This window comes from Myotis daubentonii, chromosome 18, assembly GCF_963259705.1.
Source record: "Myotis daubentonii chromosome 18, mMyoDau2.1, whole genome shotgun sequence".
Taxonomy (NCBI): domain Eukaryota; kingdom Metazoa; phylum Chordata; class Mammalia; order Chiroptera; family Vespertilionidae; genus Myotis; species Myotis daubentonii.
This window is the reverse complement of record NC_081857.1, coordinates 23365235-23378379: the sequence shown is the minus strand read 5'-3', so window position 1 is coordinate 23378379 and position 13145 is coordinate 23365235. Positions and strand designations below refer to the sequence as shown.

The window sequence follows — 13145 nt, the reverse complement described above, 5'->3', positions numbered from 1 at the left end:
GAAATGGTGGCTGCTCAATAAATACTAGTTCATTGGTTGATTGATTGTGGGAAAAGCCTTCGGAGATTCTGAGAAGAAAGGGCCTCAGGTCCCCATCGTTCTTATTACATAATTATTTCAGTGCATTTAAAGCTCCTCATTTTTCATCTTATACTTTAAACATCAGGGAAAAACTGATAGGCCAACTTTATAATATTTTAAAATGGCTCTGATGTTTTGGAATATTACATGGCTATAAGACTTTATGTATATTTAATATACTTAGTAAAATATGCAGTAAGCCCATGGCTGATTTTCTCTAAGGACTTCCTCAGTGCCGAGGTGGGACTTAAATGTTTAATACTAATAATAATACTCATAACTCATATTTCTCTAGTGCTTTTCATCTTAGGGATCCATCAAGCCTGTCAGCACCACAGTGATTGGCTGCATCTGGGCTCACCAGCAGGCGTCCACATCTGGTCTCCTGTCTCCCTCCAGGGAGGGGAGGGTCCAGCTTAAAGATCCAGCTTCCTCTGCCTATGTTGAATTTTCTCTTCCCCGACACAAATTCTTTCTGGCTCCCTCTGAAAGACTGCCTCTGTGTAGAACTGTTGCTTCCAACCATGCCCCACAGATAGTCACTATCTTAGGACAAAGAAGAAAAGTGGTGTTATGCTCTGGGGGTGGGGGAACACATGCCATTCCTTTGGCTAGTCAGGACAGGACACAGAGCCTCAGATGGATGACTGGAGAGAGAAGGGCAAAGGGAGTCTCCCCTTGATATGTAAACCCATGCTCTGCCCTTCCTGCTCTAGGTCACGGAGACCAGGACTGGCCCTCTGGGCTGCAGCAACTACGACAATCTGGACTCGGTCAGCTCAGTCCTGGTGCAAAGTCCGGAGAACAGAGTGCAGTTACTCGGTAAGCTGCATAGGGATGGTGTTCACATTCCTCACACCTGGTAAAAGGTGTGGATCCCCAGGGAGCAGGGAAAAGTCCTGCTGGCCCTGCCCATTTGCTCACCCCCTTTTAAGACAAGAATGACCGAGAATTCTGGGATTGGTAGTTAACAACTTTCCATCATTCATTTGAGAAAACTTCTGACATGATTTGCCCCACACCCAAGACCAATGCTTATACCACTCAACACCCCGAATCCAAAAATGCTGTCACTGTCCTACAGCAACAACACATCCATCTTTATATGCCTTGACCTCGTTCAGCGATCTCCTTTCTTGTCCAAAGAAGCCTCTGCTTTGTCCTGAGAACACACTGGAAACAGCTGGCCTTTGCAGAATGGTTATGGGGCCACCATATCTAGCTCAATTAAGAACTATACAAACCATGGGACCACTGGTTACCCTGAAAGTAGTGCCCTGCTTTCTGTTATTAGTCAGTGATCTTCCATGGGAGATCAAAGCTAGGAGGAGAGTGTGAGAGGAATGGGATCCTCAACTGAAGACAGAGCAGCAAGCAGGAAAATGGGAACGCCAGAGGAAAGGGAACTCCACTAGGTCAGGAGGCTGAAGATGGGCGGCATCACTCCTGCTGTCTGCCCCCTAGGCACGCAAACTGAGTCAGAGCTGTTTGCTAGTGGGAAAAGTTCATTTTTTTTAAGGCCTAACTGAATTGGACTCTGCTAAAGATATTATTGTCTCTGTATTATAAAATCAATAGCCCTCACCCAGGATCTACGTTTACAAATTCCAGGCAACATAAGCTGGATGCAACCCATAAATGCTTTAGGAATCAAGGAATAAATGATAAAGAGGAGTAAAAGACTCCTTAGCTGGCACCTAAGGCGGTTAGCATCCCTCTTCTCCTACATCCCTGGGTGGGCTGGGTTGGTGCCTGGAAATTAGCAACGAGGGAAGTTCAGAATGTCTGGTGGTTCATTTGGAATAGTTTATGCCATTTAATTTTATAGCCCATCACTCATGCAGACATTGCTCCGGGCACTTATTTTATAGCAGTGGGAAATGTTATGGTGAGGCAGAGGGAGGTGATAGGAGAGGTGAAAGGAATGGACTTGCAGAGGGGTGGGTGTTGAGAGCACGCCTATGGACAGGGAGTGTGGGGAGGGCAGTTCTAAGGCCCCTACAGGCACAACATCAAGGAAGGAAAATTCGGGAGCAGTTCAGAATGGGAGGGAGGCCTTAGACAAAAACACCAAACATCCACTGCAGCTGCAATTCTAACATATTTTGAATTGCTGAGACTGGGATATATACTTCAGGCTCTCTGATTGCCTGCCAAGGACAAGGTCAAGGGTGTGAAAATAAAGAGCTGGCAGACATTTGAGAAAAGGGGTGCATCATATACATAAGTCCCCATGTCCCTCACGCTCCTGACACAGGATCTCACAGTGTCCCTAGCGGGGGAGCCTCCGGCAGGTCTGACCTTGAACAAGCTCAGGCTGTGTCCCAAGGCATGCCTGTCCCTCACTCATCCCTTGATATGCTTCCAACAGCCACTCTGTGTGGCTTGAAACCAGCTAGGGGTATCTTCTGCTACGACTGGTAAACGAATACCTACCACAGATGGGTGGGGAAACTGAAACATCAGTGGATTACAGCCAAGATCAGAGGATGCTAATTAGAAGAGAGCTGAGAGCCATTTGCATGTATCCAGGCCTGACTGATCTTGGGTATTTACCACCATCCTATTTTCGAATCTCCTCAGGAGTTAAATTACATTGAGATGGGGCAGCCAGTCCTGGTGGGACAAGGGCAGCGTCTGACTTTACTAGTACTGTGATTTGGGCTGGTCACCGTGGTCACTGGGCTTGGATTTCCTCACCTCTAAGAGGCTTAGTATGACCACAACTGTTACTTGCAATTGTATATGGAAAGTACTTGGGGTAGTGCCTGGCCACGATATACCCACAATACCTGTCCCTGCCTCCTAACCAGGGCAACCTCTTCCATCCTTGGGACTGGGGTGGGAGGCCCAGAAGGATCAGCATTCAGTGACATCTTAGGATGCCTGCTGCTAATCTCAGTGAAGCTAGAAACAGGATGGTTATCAGAGACAAAGCAAAAAGCCCATCAAGGCTTGATTCCTCCCCCATGAGAGCCGTAAGCTCTTCTTTTATCTGAAACATCTTCCTGTTTCCATCCTAGAAATGCTGATGGGTAGCCAATAAGCCCGTTCATATGATGTGCACGCTCTCAATTTGGCTGATATAAGGGGTTCAACTAAGCCTTGGGCTTTGATGATCCTCATTTGCATTTTCAGATCCTCCCCCATCTGTCACTGGGGCAGCAGCAACCCTCTCTCCCAACCAGCTCAGCAGGATCAGGCCCTGGGGTGACCGTTCTTGGGCCCAGGATGCACAAGGAAGCAGAACCCTAGCTGGGGCTCCTGCAGCCTGGGGTAAGGGAAACTGAGCCCCACTGGTTCTGCCTGGCAATTTCCTGACACGTCCTTTCCTTAGGCCTGCAGGTGCTGCTGCCTGAGTACCTGCGGGAGCGCTTCGTGGCTGCAGCGCTGAGCTACATTACATGCAGCTCTGAGGGTGAGCTCATTTGCAAGGAGAATGACTGCTGGTGCCAGTGCAGCCCTACCTTCCCTGAGTGCAACTGTCCTGATGCGGACATCCAGGCCATGGAGGACAGCCTGCTGCAGATCCAGGACTCCTGGGCCACTCACAACCGGCAGTTTGAGGAGTCAGGTGAGCAGTCACCAGTCCCAGGTGTCCTTCCTGTTAATGGGAGGTGGATGTAAGGTGCGGGGCAAGATCATGGGAACTCAACGTGGATCCTGGCTCAGCCACCTCAAGCAGGTTCTATCACCACTCTGAGTCTCAAGTCATTTCTTTCTGTTCTATATGCAAATGGCATACTACGTACCAAAGAGATATGTTTGAAGGACTTAGTAAGCTAATGAAATATAAGGGAGGCATACGCTCTGTCTGTTTTGTATGCTATAGGTTCCACGGTGCCTAGAACAGTGCCTGCACATAAGGTGCACAATAAATGTTAGCTGAATGAGTAAAGTGAATAGAAAAGTTCTAGGAGACCCAGACATGCGAGGTATAACTAATATCAATGTAACCTTGAGACCTAGATTCTGAAGGACTTGGTTTTGCATCCTTGCTCTGTGTTATAGTCTGTGTACCCCAAAATTCATATGTTGAAAATCTAATGCACTCAGTGATGGTATTAGGAGGTGGGGCTTTGGGGAATGATTAGGTCATGAATGGGATTAGTGCCCTTATAAAGGAGACCCAGAGAGATTTCTAACCCTTTCCACCAGGTGAGGACGCAGTGAGAAGTCAGCCATCTGCAGCCCTAAAAAGGGTTTCACTAGAACCTGGCCATACTGCAACCCCAATCTCAGATTTCCAGCATCTAGAACTGTGAGAAATAAGCTTTAGTGGTTTATAAATCACCTAGTCTGTGGTATTTTGTTGTAGCAGCCCAAACAGACTGATGCAGTCTGTTGCTGTCCAGCTTTATGACCTTATATTGGCCACACGGCTTCTCAATGCCTCGGTTTCCTCATCTGTTAGACAGAAAGTGATAATGACAGTTGGATAGAAGGCTTACAAGGGATAATTGAGATAAAATTAATGTGAAAAGAACTCTGCACAATTCTATTCATACATTTCCATACTACTGAATGCTAGTTATATGGATATATTTCAAAAGCATAATGTTAGATAAACCAGCAAGAGGAAGAGATATATACATATTTATATATAATATTTATATATAATGCTATAATATAATAATCTATTAAATATAATACACATTTAATACTATTTATATGGAGTTGAAGAACGTGCTAGTGAATACTTAATATTTTTATAGATAAATACACTTGTGGAACACATAAAAATATGTGATAATGATAAAGAAAACATCCAAGAGAATGCCCACATCTCGATGGAGAAGTGGGGAAGTTTGGGGTATTCAAGCATATTTATTTGTCTTACTTCCTTTAAAAAAATCTGAAACCAATATGGCAAAGGGCCAAATGCTAGGTAGTTGGCACATGGGAACTTGTCCTGCTATTCTTCATACCCCTTTGTAGGTTAAATGTTTTATCAAACAGAATGATGTACATGATAGTTATACGTTTCACTACAGGAGTGATTCTCCACTTCTCTGCAGGGGATGCAGAACCAGATGCTTGAGAAGTCAGAATGAACTGAGGCACCTGTCATTCCAAGTTCTAGGCAAGGCATTTAGCAGCTAAGAACATCCCATCCCAGTCTTCCAACCCCAGCTGCTATGGGCTACTGGGGATAGCTGTTCCATAACTTTTAAGTGTGCAGGAAATGACTTTGGGCTTTCACCACCATGAGTTGCTGCTGCTGAGTAAACAAGGACTCTCTGGATCTCCATCAGGAGACTGGTGGCTGCAGGTCCCATTAAAGCAGATGTGGACAGATCCCTGAGCATGAATTCAGAAAGCATGATGTGACCAGGAAGCCCGGAGAACATCTCAGACTGGCAGTAGGAGCTGAGAACCAGAAAGCACATTGCTTCTGGATTAGCTACAGGAAAGAATGGGTATCTGACCAAGAGTGGAAGCTCAAAAAAAGGAAGTATATCCCAGAGTAAAAAAAATAAAAAAATAAAAGGATAGGGAGAGGGTGGCTGATCTCAGAGACTGAAAGGCTTTCAGGAAGATTTCTCAGCTGGTGCTCTATCCTCTCTGTGTCCCCATTGGTTAGTCAGTTCTGGGCCATGGACACCGGCCTCCAGCACTGCTATGAGCAGTGGGGAGCCAGCCTGAAAGGGCTGTTCACCCTTAAGAGTGCCGTTTTCCGTAAGGGTGCTGTGGTGTCTTTGAAGATTGGCCTCAGACTTACAATTGTGAATGACTTACAAGGAAGTAGAAAGGGGAAAAGGGGTATATGCCCCAAGGCCATTGGCCCCTTGGGGATGACAGACATCTGTCTTGAAATTGAGAAGCATATTAAGGACAGGAAGGATGGGAAAGAATCCTGAAGCCATATTTTATGGTATATTAATTACTTCTCTATAAAGCTATTGAAAAATACATAAATAAAGGGTCTGGGAGAAGAATGGCTGCGAAGCCTCTTCTGTATGCAGTGACTCTGAAGGGCTGGGGAGCACCCACCTGCCCCTCTGGGGGTGTGCACGGACCCCCTCAGCCCTGCCTGTGTCCTTGCCCACAGAGGAATTCCAAACCCTGCTGAAAAGGCTGCCTGACGACAGGTTCCTGAACTCCACAACCATCTCCCAGTTCTGGGCCATGGACGCTGGCCTCCAGCACCGCTACCAGCAGCTGGGAGCCAGCTTGAAAATGCTGTTCAAGAAGATGCATCGGATCGTCAGCCGGCTCTTCAACCTCTGCAAACGCTGCCACCGGCAGCCTCGCTTCCGTCTGCCCAAGGAGCGGTGAGCACCCCAGGCCCCAGAGCCAGTGCTTGGCACCTCCCCAACAGCTAAGGCCAGGGAGGACCCTCTGCCCAACATGGGAGACCCAGGAATAAGGAGCTACACACATGGCTTTTTAGATGCTCCTGTTATCTTGACCTACTCATGTGTCATCCTCAACTATGAGATGTACCTAAAGTGAGCGAGTGAAAAAAAGAGAGGCTAATTGGACTTTTATATATAAATGATGGTAGAATCAAATGTTATCCTAATAATACTCCTATTCCCACTTATTTCCATTTTGATAAGACTTCTAGGAAAGAAAGGGGGGGGTCAAAGCTCATATACCAATTGCTTGGGATGAGAACTACACACATTGGATTATTTTGAACAGGTGACTGCTCCGAGTCACAAGAGAAAAGAGAGCTGGGGTCTTGTGTCTTCAGGGACAGAGTGGGGCTATATCTTAGGCACTCACTCATTCATCTGCTCATTGACTCATTTGTTCAACAAGTTTTTATTAAGTCCACATTGCATGTGCTTTGATTAAGCTGTGGGGGACATTTGGGAAGACTGAAAAAATATACAGAAACATAAAAACTGAAAAATTGCAGCTATGTGGCAGCCACTTAAAGCCACTTCACTTCATGCTCATGGAGCGTAAAGAAAAAACATGGTCTAGCAAAGGCCAGAGAGAAAAGCCACCATGGGGAAGGAGGAGCCGCCAGGCTGTAAGGGAGATGGAAAGGCGGTTGCATGTGAGCCGGGCATTCCAGGAGAGGGAGCTGCCCTGGCAACAAACCAGAGGCACCACTCTACCGGAGGCACAGGTGAGAAGGAAGAAGAGGGGGAGTGCAGGCCAGCAAGGGTTTTCAAGACCAATTCATTTCTTTTTCAACGAATAATTATCAAATATTTACTGTGCACCAGGAACAATTCTAGCTCCTAAGAACACGTTGGCGAATAACACAGTGTCCCTACTCTCACGGCATCTGCAAGGAAGCCATCCATGAACAAGTCAGCACCAAAAGAACACAATAATTTCCGATCCTGATCACTGCTGTGGGTTCACAGAAACAGGGTGACGAGACAGAGAGTGACTGGGCAGTTCTTCTGAAAGGGAAGTCTCGGAAGACCTCTTTGAGGAGGCATTATCACAGAGCTGAAATTTTTTAAAGGAGCCATGTTAGAAAATTCCTATTCTTGGTGGAAGAGTGAGAGAAGCAGAGGGAACACAAAGGACAGCGACTAAGAAGTGGGGAGGAAGTCGGCAGGATGTTTGAAAGTGGAGAGCCTGCTGTGAGAAGATCTTATTTAGGAGGCTGGAAGCCAGATTTGACACAAAAGATGGGGCAGAGCTTCTGTAGGCTTTTGAGTGAGGGAGTGAGGCAGTGCCTGGGAGGGATGAGCTTGGTGGCTTCCACTTCAAGGTTGATGTCAAATATTTCTGGGGCCGATCTGTCAGAACCTGAGTCCCAGGCCCTAGTCAGTAGGGTTTCCATCTTTTAGAGAATGTGGGCCTTTAATTTCCTGATCGCCTTCCCTGTCTGCTGGTCCCTGTCCTGGTACCCTCAGGGAGGATGGCGGTGTGTGGCTTCCTACGACTCTTGCTTCATTTCTGTCTCCTCTCCCAAAGGTCCTTGTCCTTCTGGTGGAACCGAATCCAGTCCTTCCTCTACTGTGGAGAAAGCACCTTCCCTGGCACCTTCCTGGAGCAGAGCCACAGCTGCAGCTGCCCCTATGACCAATCTTCCTGCCAGGGCCCCATCCCATGTGCCTTGGGTGAAGGGTCTGCCTGTGCCCACTGTGCCCGGGACAACAGCACACGCTGTGGGGGCTGCAACCCGGGCTACGTGCTGGTCCAAGGGCTGTGCCGGCCAGAGGTGGCTGAGTCCCTGGAGAACTTTCTGGGGCTGGAGACAGACCTGCAGGACCTGGAGCTGAAGTACCTGCTGCAGAAGTGGGACAGCCGCATCGAGGTGCACTCCATCTTCATCAGCAACGACATGCGCCTGGGCAGCTGGTTTGACCCCTCCTGGAGGAAGCGCATGCTGCTCACCCTGAAGAGCAATAAGTACAAGCCTGGGCTGGTGCATGTGATGCTGGCCCTGTCCCTGCAGATCTGCCTCACCAAGAACAGCACCCTGGAGCCCGTCATGGCCATCTACGTCAACCCCTTTGGAGGCAGCCACTCTGAGAGCTGGTTCATGCCCGTGAACGAGGCCCACTTCCCAGACTGGGAAAGGACTAACGTGGACGCGGCTGCCCAGTGCCAGAACTGGACGATCACCTTGGGAAACAGGTGGAAGACCTTCTTTGAGACAGTCCATGTTTACCTACGGAGCCGAATCAAGTCCCTGGATGACAGCTCCAATGAGACCATCTACTATGAGCCCCTGGAGATGACAGATCCCTCCAAGAACTTGGGCTACATGAAAATCAACACCTTGCAGGTCTTTGGCTACAGCCTGCCCTTTGACCCAGATGCTATCCGGGACTTAATTCTCCAGTTGGATTACCCATACACTCAAGGCTCCCAGGACTCTGCCCTCTTGCAGCTCATAGAGCTTAGGGACCGGGTTAACCAGCTTTCTCCACCTGGCAAAGTCCGGCTGGACCTTTTCTCCTGCTTGCTCCGGCACCGGCTCAAGCTGGCCAACAACGAGGTGGGCAGGATCCAGTCCTCCCTGAGGGCTTTCAATTCCAAGCTGCCAAATGCTGTGGAGTATGAGACAGGCAAACTCTGTAGCTAATGGGGTGGGGGGGGGCACTTCAGTGCTGGACAGGGAGGGGATCCATGCATCCAGGCACTCACCTTGGTGCCAACAAGGTGCTCCCTTGAGACTCTGCATCCAGCAGATGAGACCTCGGGGATTGGACTGACACAGGCAGGAGAGAAAGAAACAGCCACTGCACATGCACACACTCACGCCGCGGGTGTGCGCGCGCACGCTCCCTCGGGGAGGCTACAACTCAGCAGCCTTGTGTCTGTAAAGTCGGTGCTTTCCAGAATGAATGCAGTTGAAGGAGAGGAGCCAAGGGAGAGATTAAGAAAAAGAACCAGCCAAACCATGAAACAAACAAATCCTTAAAAGTGATTCTTATCTTTCAAGGAAGCAAGAGGGGACAAACGGGAGGGGTGGAAGCTCCTGCTCCCCCTCTGTGGAGTCACTTTTGTAGTCTTTTTAACCAGGTTTCTTGGTGTTTCGTGATTCCCACACTGGCTCCTACTTTTTGTACTCTGCCTCCTCTGAGCCCTCCCGGACGCTGACTGCTCCTCCAGGCGGCTCCTTTAGGAAACAGGGGAAGTGACACCAACTGAGGACACGCAGGGTGGGCAGGCGGTCTTGCTCCCCCTTTACCTTCCTCCCTCCTCCCTGGTCCCCTGGCTTCCTGGGCTACCCCAGTTTTGGGGCTGGGCTTGTTCCACGTCCCCTACCCTGGTCCAGCCAGAGCTCCCTTCCTACAGCCCCCAATCTGTCCAAGAAAGCAGCTGTACAGTCAGAGAGATGATGTCTAGGGAAATGTTCTTTTTTAAAAACAAAAACAAAAATATTTATTTTGTGATTGTTTTCCTTGTCAATCTGCTCCAGCCACATGAACATATGAGTAAAAAAAAAATTAACTGATTTAATATATATTTTTAAAGACCTTTATTAGGGGGAAAATGAGAGAGAAAAGAGGAAAAAATAGTATAGTTTCCTGGATTTTTTTACTGCTCTGTGGGTGACACGTGGGTGTCCTTAGATGGTGGATATTGCTGTGTGAGAAGCTGGTTGACTAGTATATACACAAGTGAATGCATGCCTATCTTGACTGGGTGTGAGGTGTGTGTGTGTGTGTGTGTGTGTGTGTGAGAGAGAGAGAGAGAGAGAGAGAGAGAGAGAGAGAGAGAGAGAGAGAGAGAGAGAGAGAGAGAGAATGAGTAAAGATTGGAATGAGAAAGAGTAAGGCAGAATTCTCCCAGGTAATCTGGCTTCCCCTCTCCCTTTTCCCAGGAGTGAGGACTAACACGGGTTGTACACTATCAGGAGAATGAAAGTCTTTGCTCTTTAGGGGAACTGCAGCCTTTATGCTGGGCAAATGCTGGCTAAAGGGGGCACCTCTGCTTACACTGCTGCGGATATCAGGAGAATTTTCCACACTCTGCATCTTAAAGTCTGGGATTGCCCTTTGAGGACACTGGGAAAGATGCAGACTTGGCACGAGTTTCCTCCATTCGGTCTGATCACCACCTTCCCAGCCTGAAAAGCAGGTTTGACATACGCCACACAGGGCAGTGCCTCTTCTCTCCTTAGTGCCTTCCCCAGGTGGTATGGAAATCGCTTCACAGCAAATCTTTTAAAGAACCATGTCTCTCTGACTATTCCCCACATGCCCTGAGCACAATGTGTAGGCATGACAACCCCCATTTTATTCAAGCGGAAGTCACCACATAAATACTAAGTACCTCATTCTGTACCTGTGGTACATCTCAGTTGGTACAAAATGAACTGGGAGACAATGAGAGGATGGTCATGTCTATCTGCCCAAGAGCTTCCATGTTTGTCACTGCATAGAGAAGAATCCAGCATTTTATTTAATGCCTGAACCATCTCTCTGTTCACGAGGACCTGAAATCCCAGGCAGATAAGAAGCCTAGGGCATTTCTTTCTTCACACCTCCCTGAAGTCTTCTAGGCTGGGAACGCAGAGTGATGGATGAACTAGGGACGAACGGTTATTGCCCATTTCTAGTTCAGCCACTACTTGCTTGGGGGTGGGAGGGTGTGTCTCAAGCTCTTTGTCTGTGGGATATGGAACCAGCAGATCATCTTCATCAATAGGGCTATGGATGTACCAAGACTGCTTCTAGAAGGCAGATGGAAGAAAAGGAAGAAATAAAGAATAGACAGGATTCCTGAAGGGGCTGTTAAAGGCTTAATACCATGAATTCAGCATAGAATTTCTCAAAAAAGCTAGGCTAAGAAATGCCATAATAATAAAAGGATGCCACTGGTCAAAATTGTCACTTTCCAAGTCTATAGTACCCAGATGATAGGAAACAACTATTCCCAGATATAGTCACAAATAAAGAATTGTCACTAATTAATAGTGGGTTGTCAATGTTGGTGAACTCCCTGTGGAATTAAGAGTCAAATCACAGTTCAGTTACTGGCTATAACAATCAGGAATTCAAGCCTTAATTGTCACCCTAAAGAACTAATACATCAAATGTAATCTGTTCTAATGCTTGAGACTAATACCTCTAATACTAAATAATATATTTAATGCCTGCTGCTAATAATATAATGCCATGCTCTGCAGGCCTACTCATACTCACACAGCCAAAAACATAAATGAAGTCTGTTTCAAATACTGGGTATCACAGATAGTTCACATACAGTTCTTGGCTTCTTTTCACAAATATGAAAACAGTCATCATGATGGGCAGAACTGCCTTATGTGTAGATGGAATGCGTTGCTACGTGATGTCCTGCCCCCAAATATCATCAACAAAGTCTGTAATTCCATCATGCAAGTCTATTCTCTTGCACAAGAGGGGTCTTCCTTCTTTTTGCCATTATGTTTCATATGAAAACGAAAATGCCCTTAGAAGGAAATAAATCTTAGAAGTTAACCCACTGGCAAAAGAGAGGATGCAATTTTTGGAGTTGGAAGGTTTTTAGAGGTCATTCAGTCAACTCATTTCTGATGTGAGGAAGGAGAGGTGACAGAACTTGCCCAAGGTTCTATGTATTAGCAGAACTGGTAATAGCACTGAATCTGCTTTTTTCTCTACCTCTCTCGCTAGTACATCTGGGTGTTGGGAGATGACAGGCACCCTGTGTGGGGCTTAGGAGTGTGAGGGTGGAGGAAAGGTGATTTCCCTGGAAGAAGAGGACTACTTAGAGATGGGAAGAGCTTCACATCTTTCCCTGGTATTGGTTCTAGCAAAAGTAACCAGCTTCTCTAACAGGCAATAGAAAAAGACTGAAGTTTCTCCCGGGACAAGCTTTCAGCACAGCCTAGACATATTTCCATCCAGGTTGGATCTCCTTACTGGATTCCTGATGACTCTATCAGCTACATGTTTTTTAATTACAATATCCTGCCTCTAATTTATTGATGTTTTCTATAGATCACCAATTGGAGTTTGAATATCTTTACAAATCTGTGTAACAACTTTCTTGTGAAGGCTAGAGGTATCCAGGTACCACCAACACCAAAGGGCTTAGGTGGTGCAGTCAGCATGTCAAGTGTATGACTGGAGTCTAGGCCATGGCAGAGAAGGGGAATGAGGCAAGTTCTGCTGTACAGAGTTCTCACTCCTTCTAGCAGTAGAGTGAGAACGTGGGCCAAAAGAGCCACCCAAGACAAACCTGTGGCTGGCACTCCTGGCCTGGAAGGACAGGTGGAAAATTCAGATAGTGTGACTGACTGTAGACACACACCTTTCTTTTGGTTCTGCCTCCAGCCATCTCTACACCCGTGAGAAAGTCATTCCACTTCTCCCATTTTGCTCCCCTGTGTATGAGGGAGTTGGATATTCTACCCAGGTACTGGGGGTCCTTCTGGTACTATCCCTTTAAAAGCAGTATGACCCAGCCCTGACTGGTTTGGCTCAGTGGATAGAGTGTCAGCCTGTGGACTGAAAGGTCCCAGGCTCAATTCCAGTCAAAGACATGTACCTTGGTTGCGGGCACATCTCCAGTAGGGGGTGTGCAGGAGGCAGCTGATCGATGTTTCTCTCTCATCGATGTTTCTAACTCTCTATCCCTCTCCCTTCCTCTCTGTAAAAAATCAATAAAATATATTTTAAAAAAATAGT

At 47.2% G+C, this 13145-nt stretch overlaps 1 protein-coding gene across 1 annotated transcript in view; it reads left to right on the top strand.

The window, feature by feature from the left end:
• BRINP2 (BMP/retinoic acid inducible neural specific 2) overlaps positions 1–12916 on the top strand; it is an 88013-nt gene extending 75097 nt beyond the window's left edge. Inside the window, exons 5-8 of the mRNA XM_059673459.1 lie at positions 798–903; positions 3419–3655; positions 6134–6356; positions 7972–12916. Coding sequence (XP_059529442.1) covers positions 798–903; positions 3419–3655; positions 6134–6356; positions 7972–9088 — 1683 coding nt within the window. The 3' untranslated portion in view covers positions 9089–12916. The remainder of the gene's footprint in view (positions 1–797; positions 904–3418; positions 3656–6133; positions 6357–7971) is intronic.
• The last annotated feature ends 229 nt before the right edge of the window (positions 12917–13145 follow it).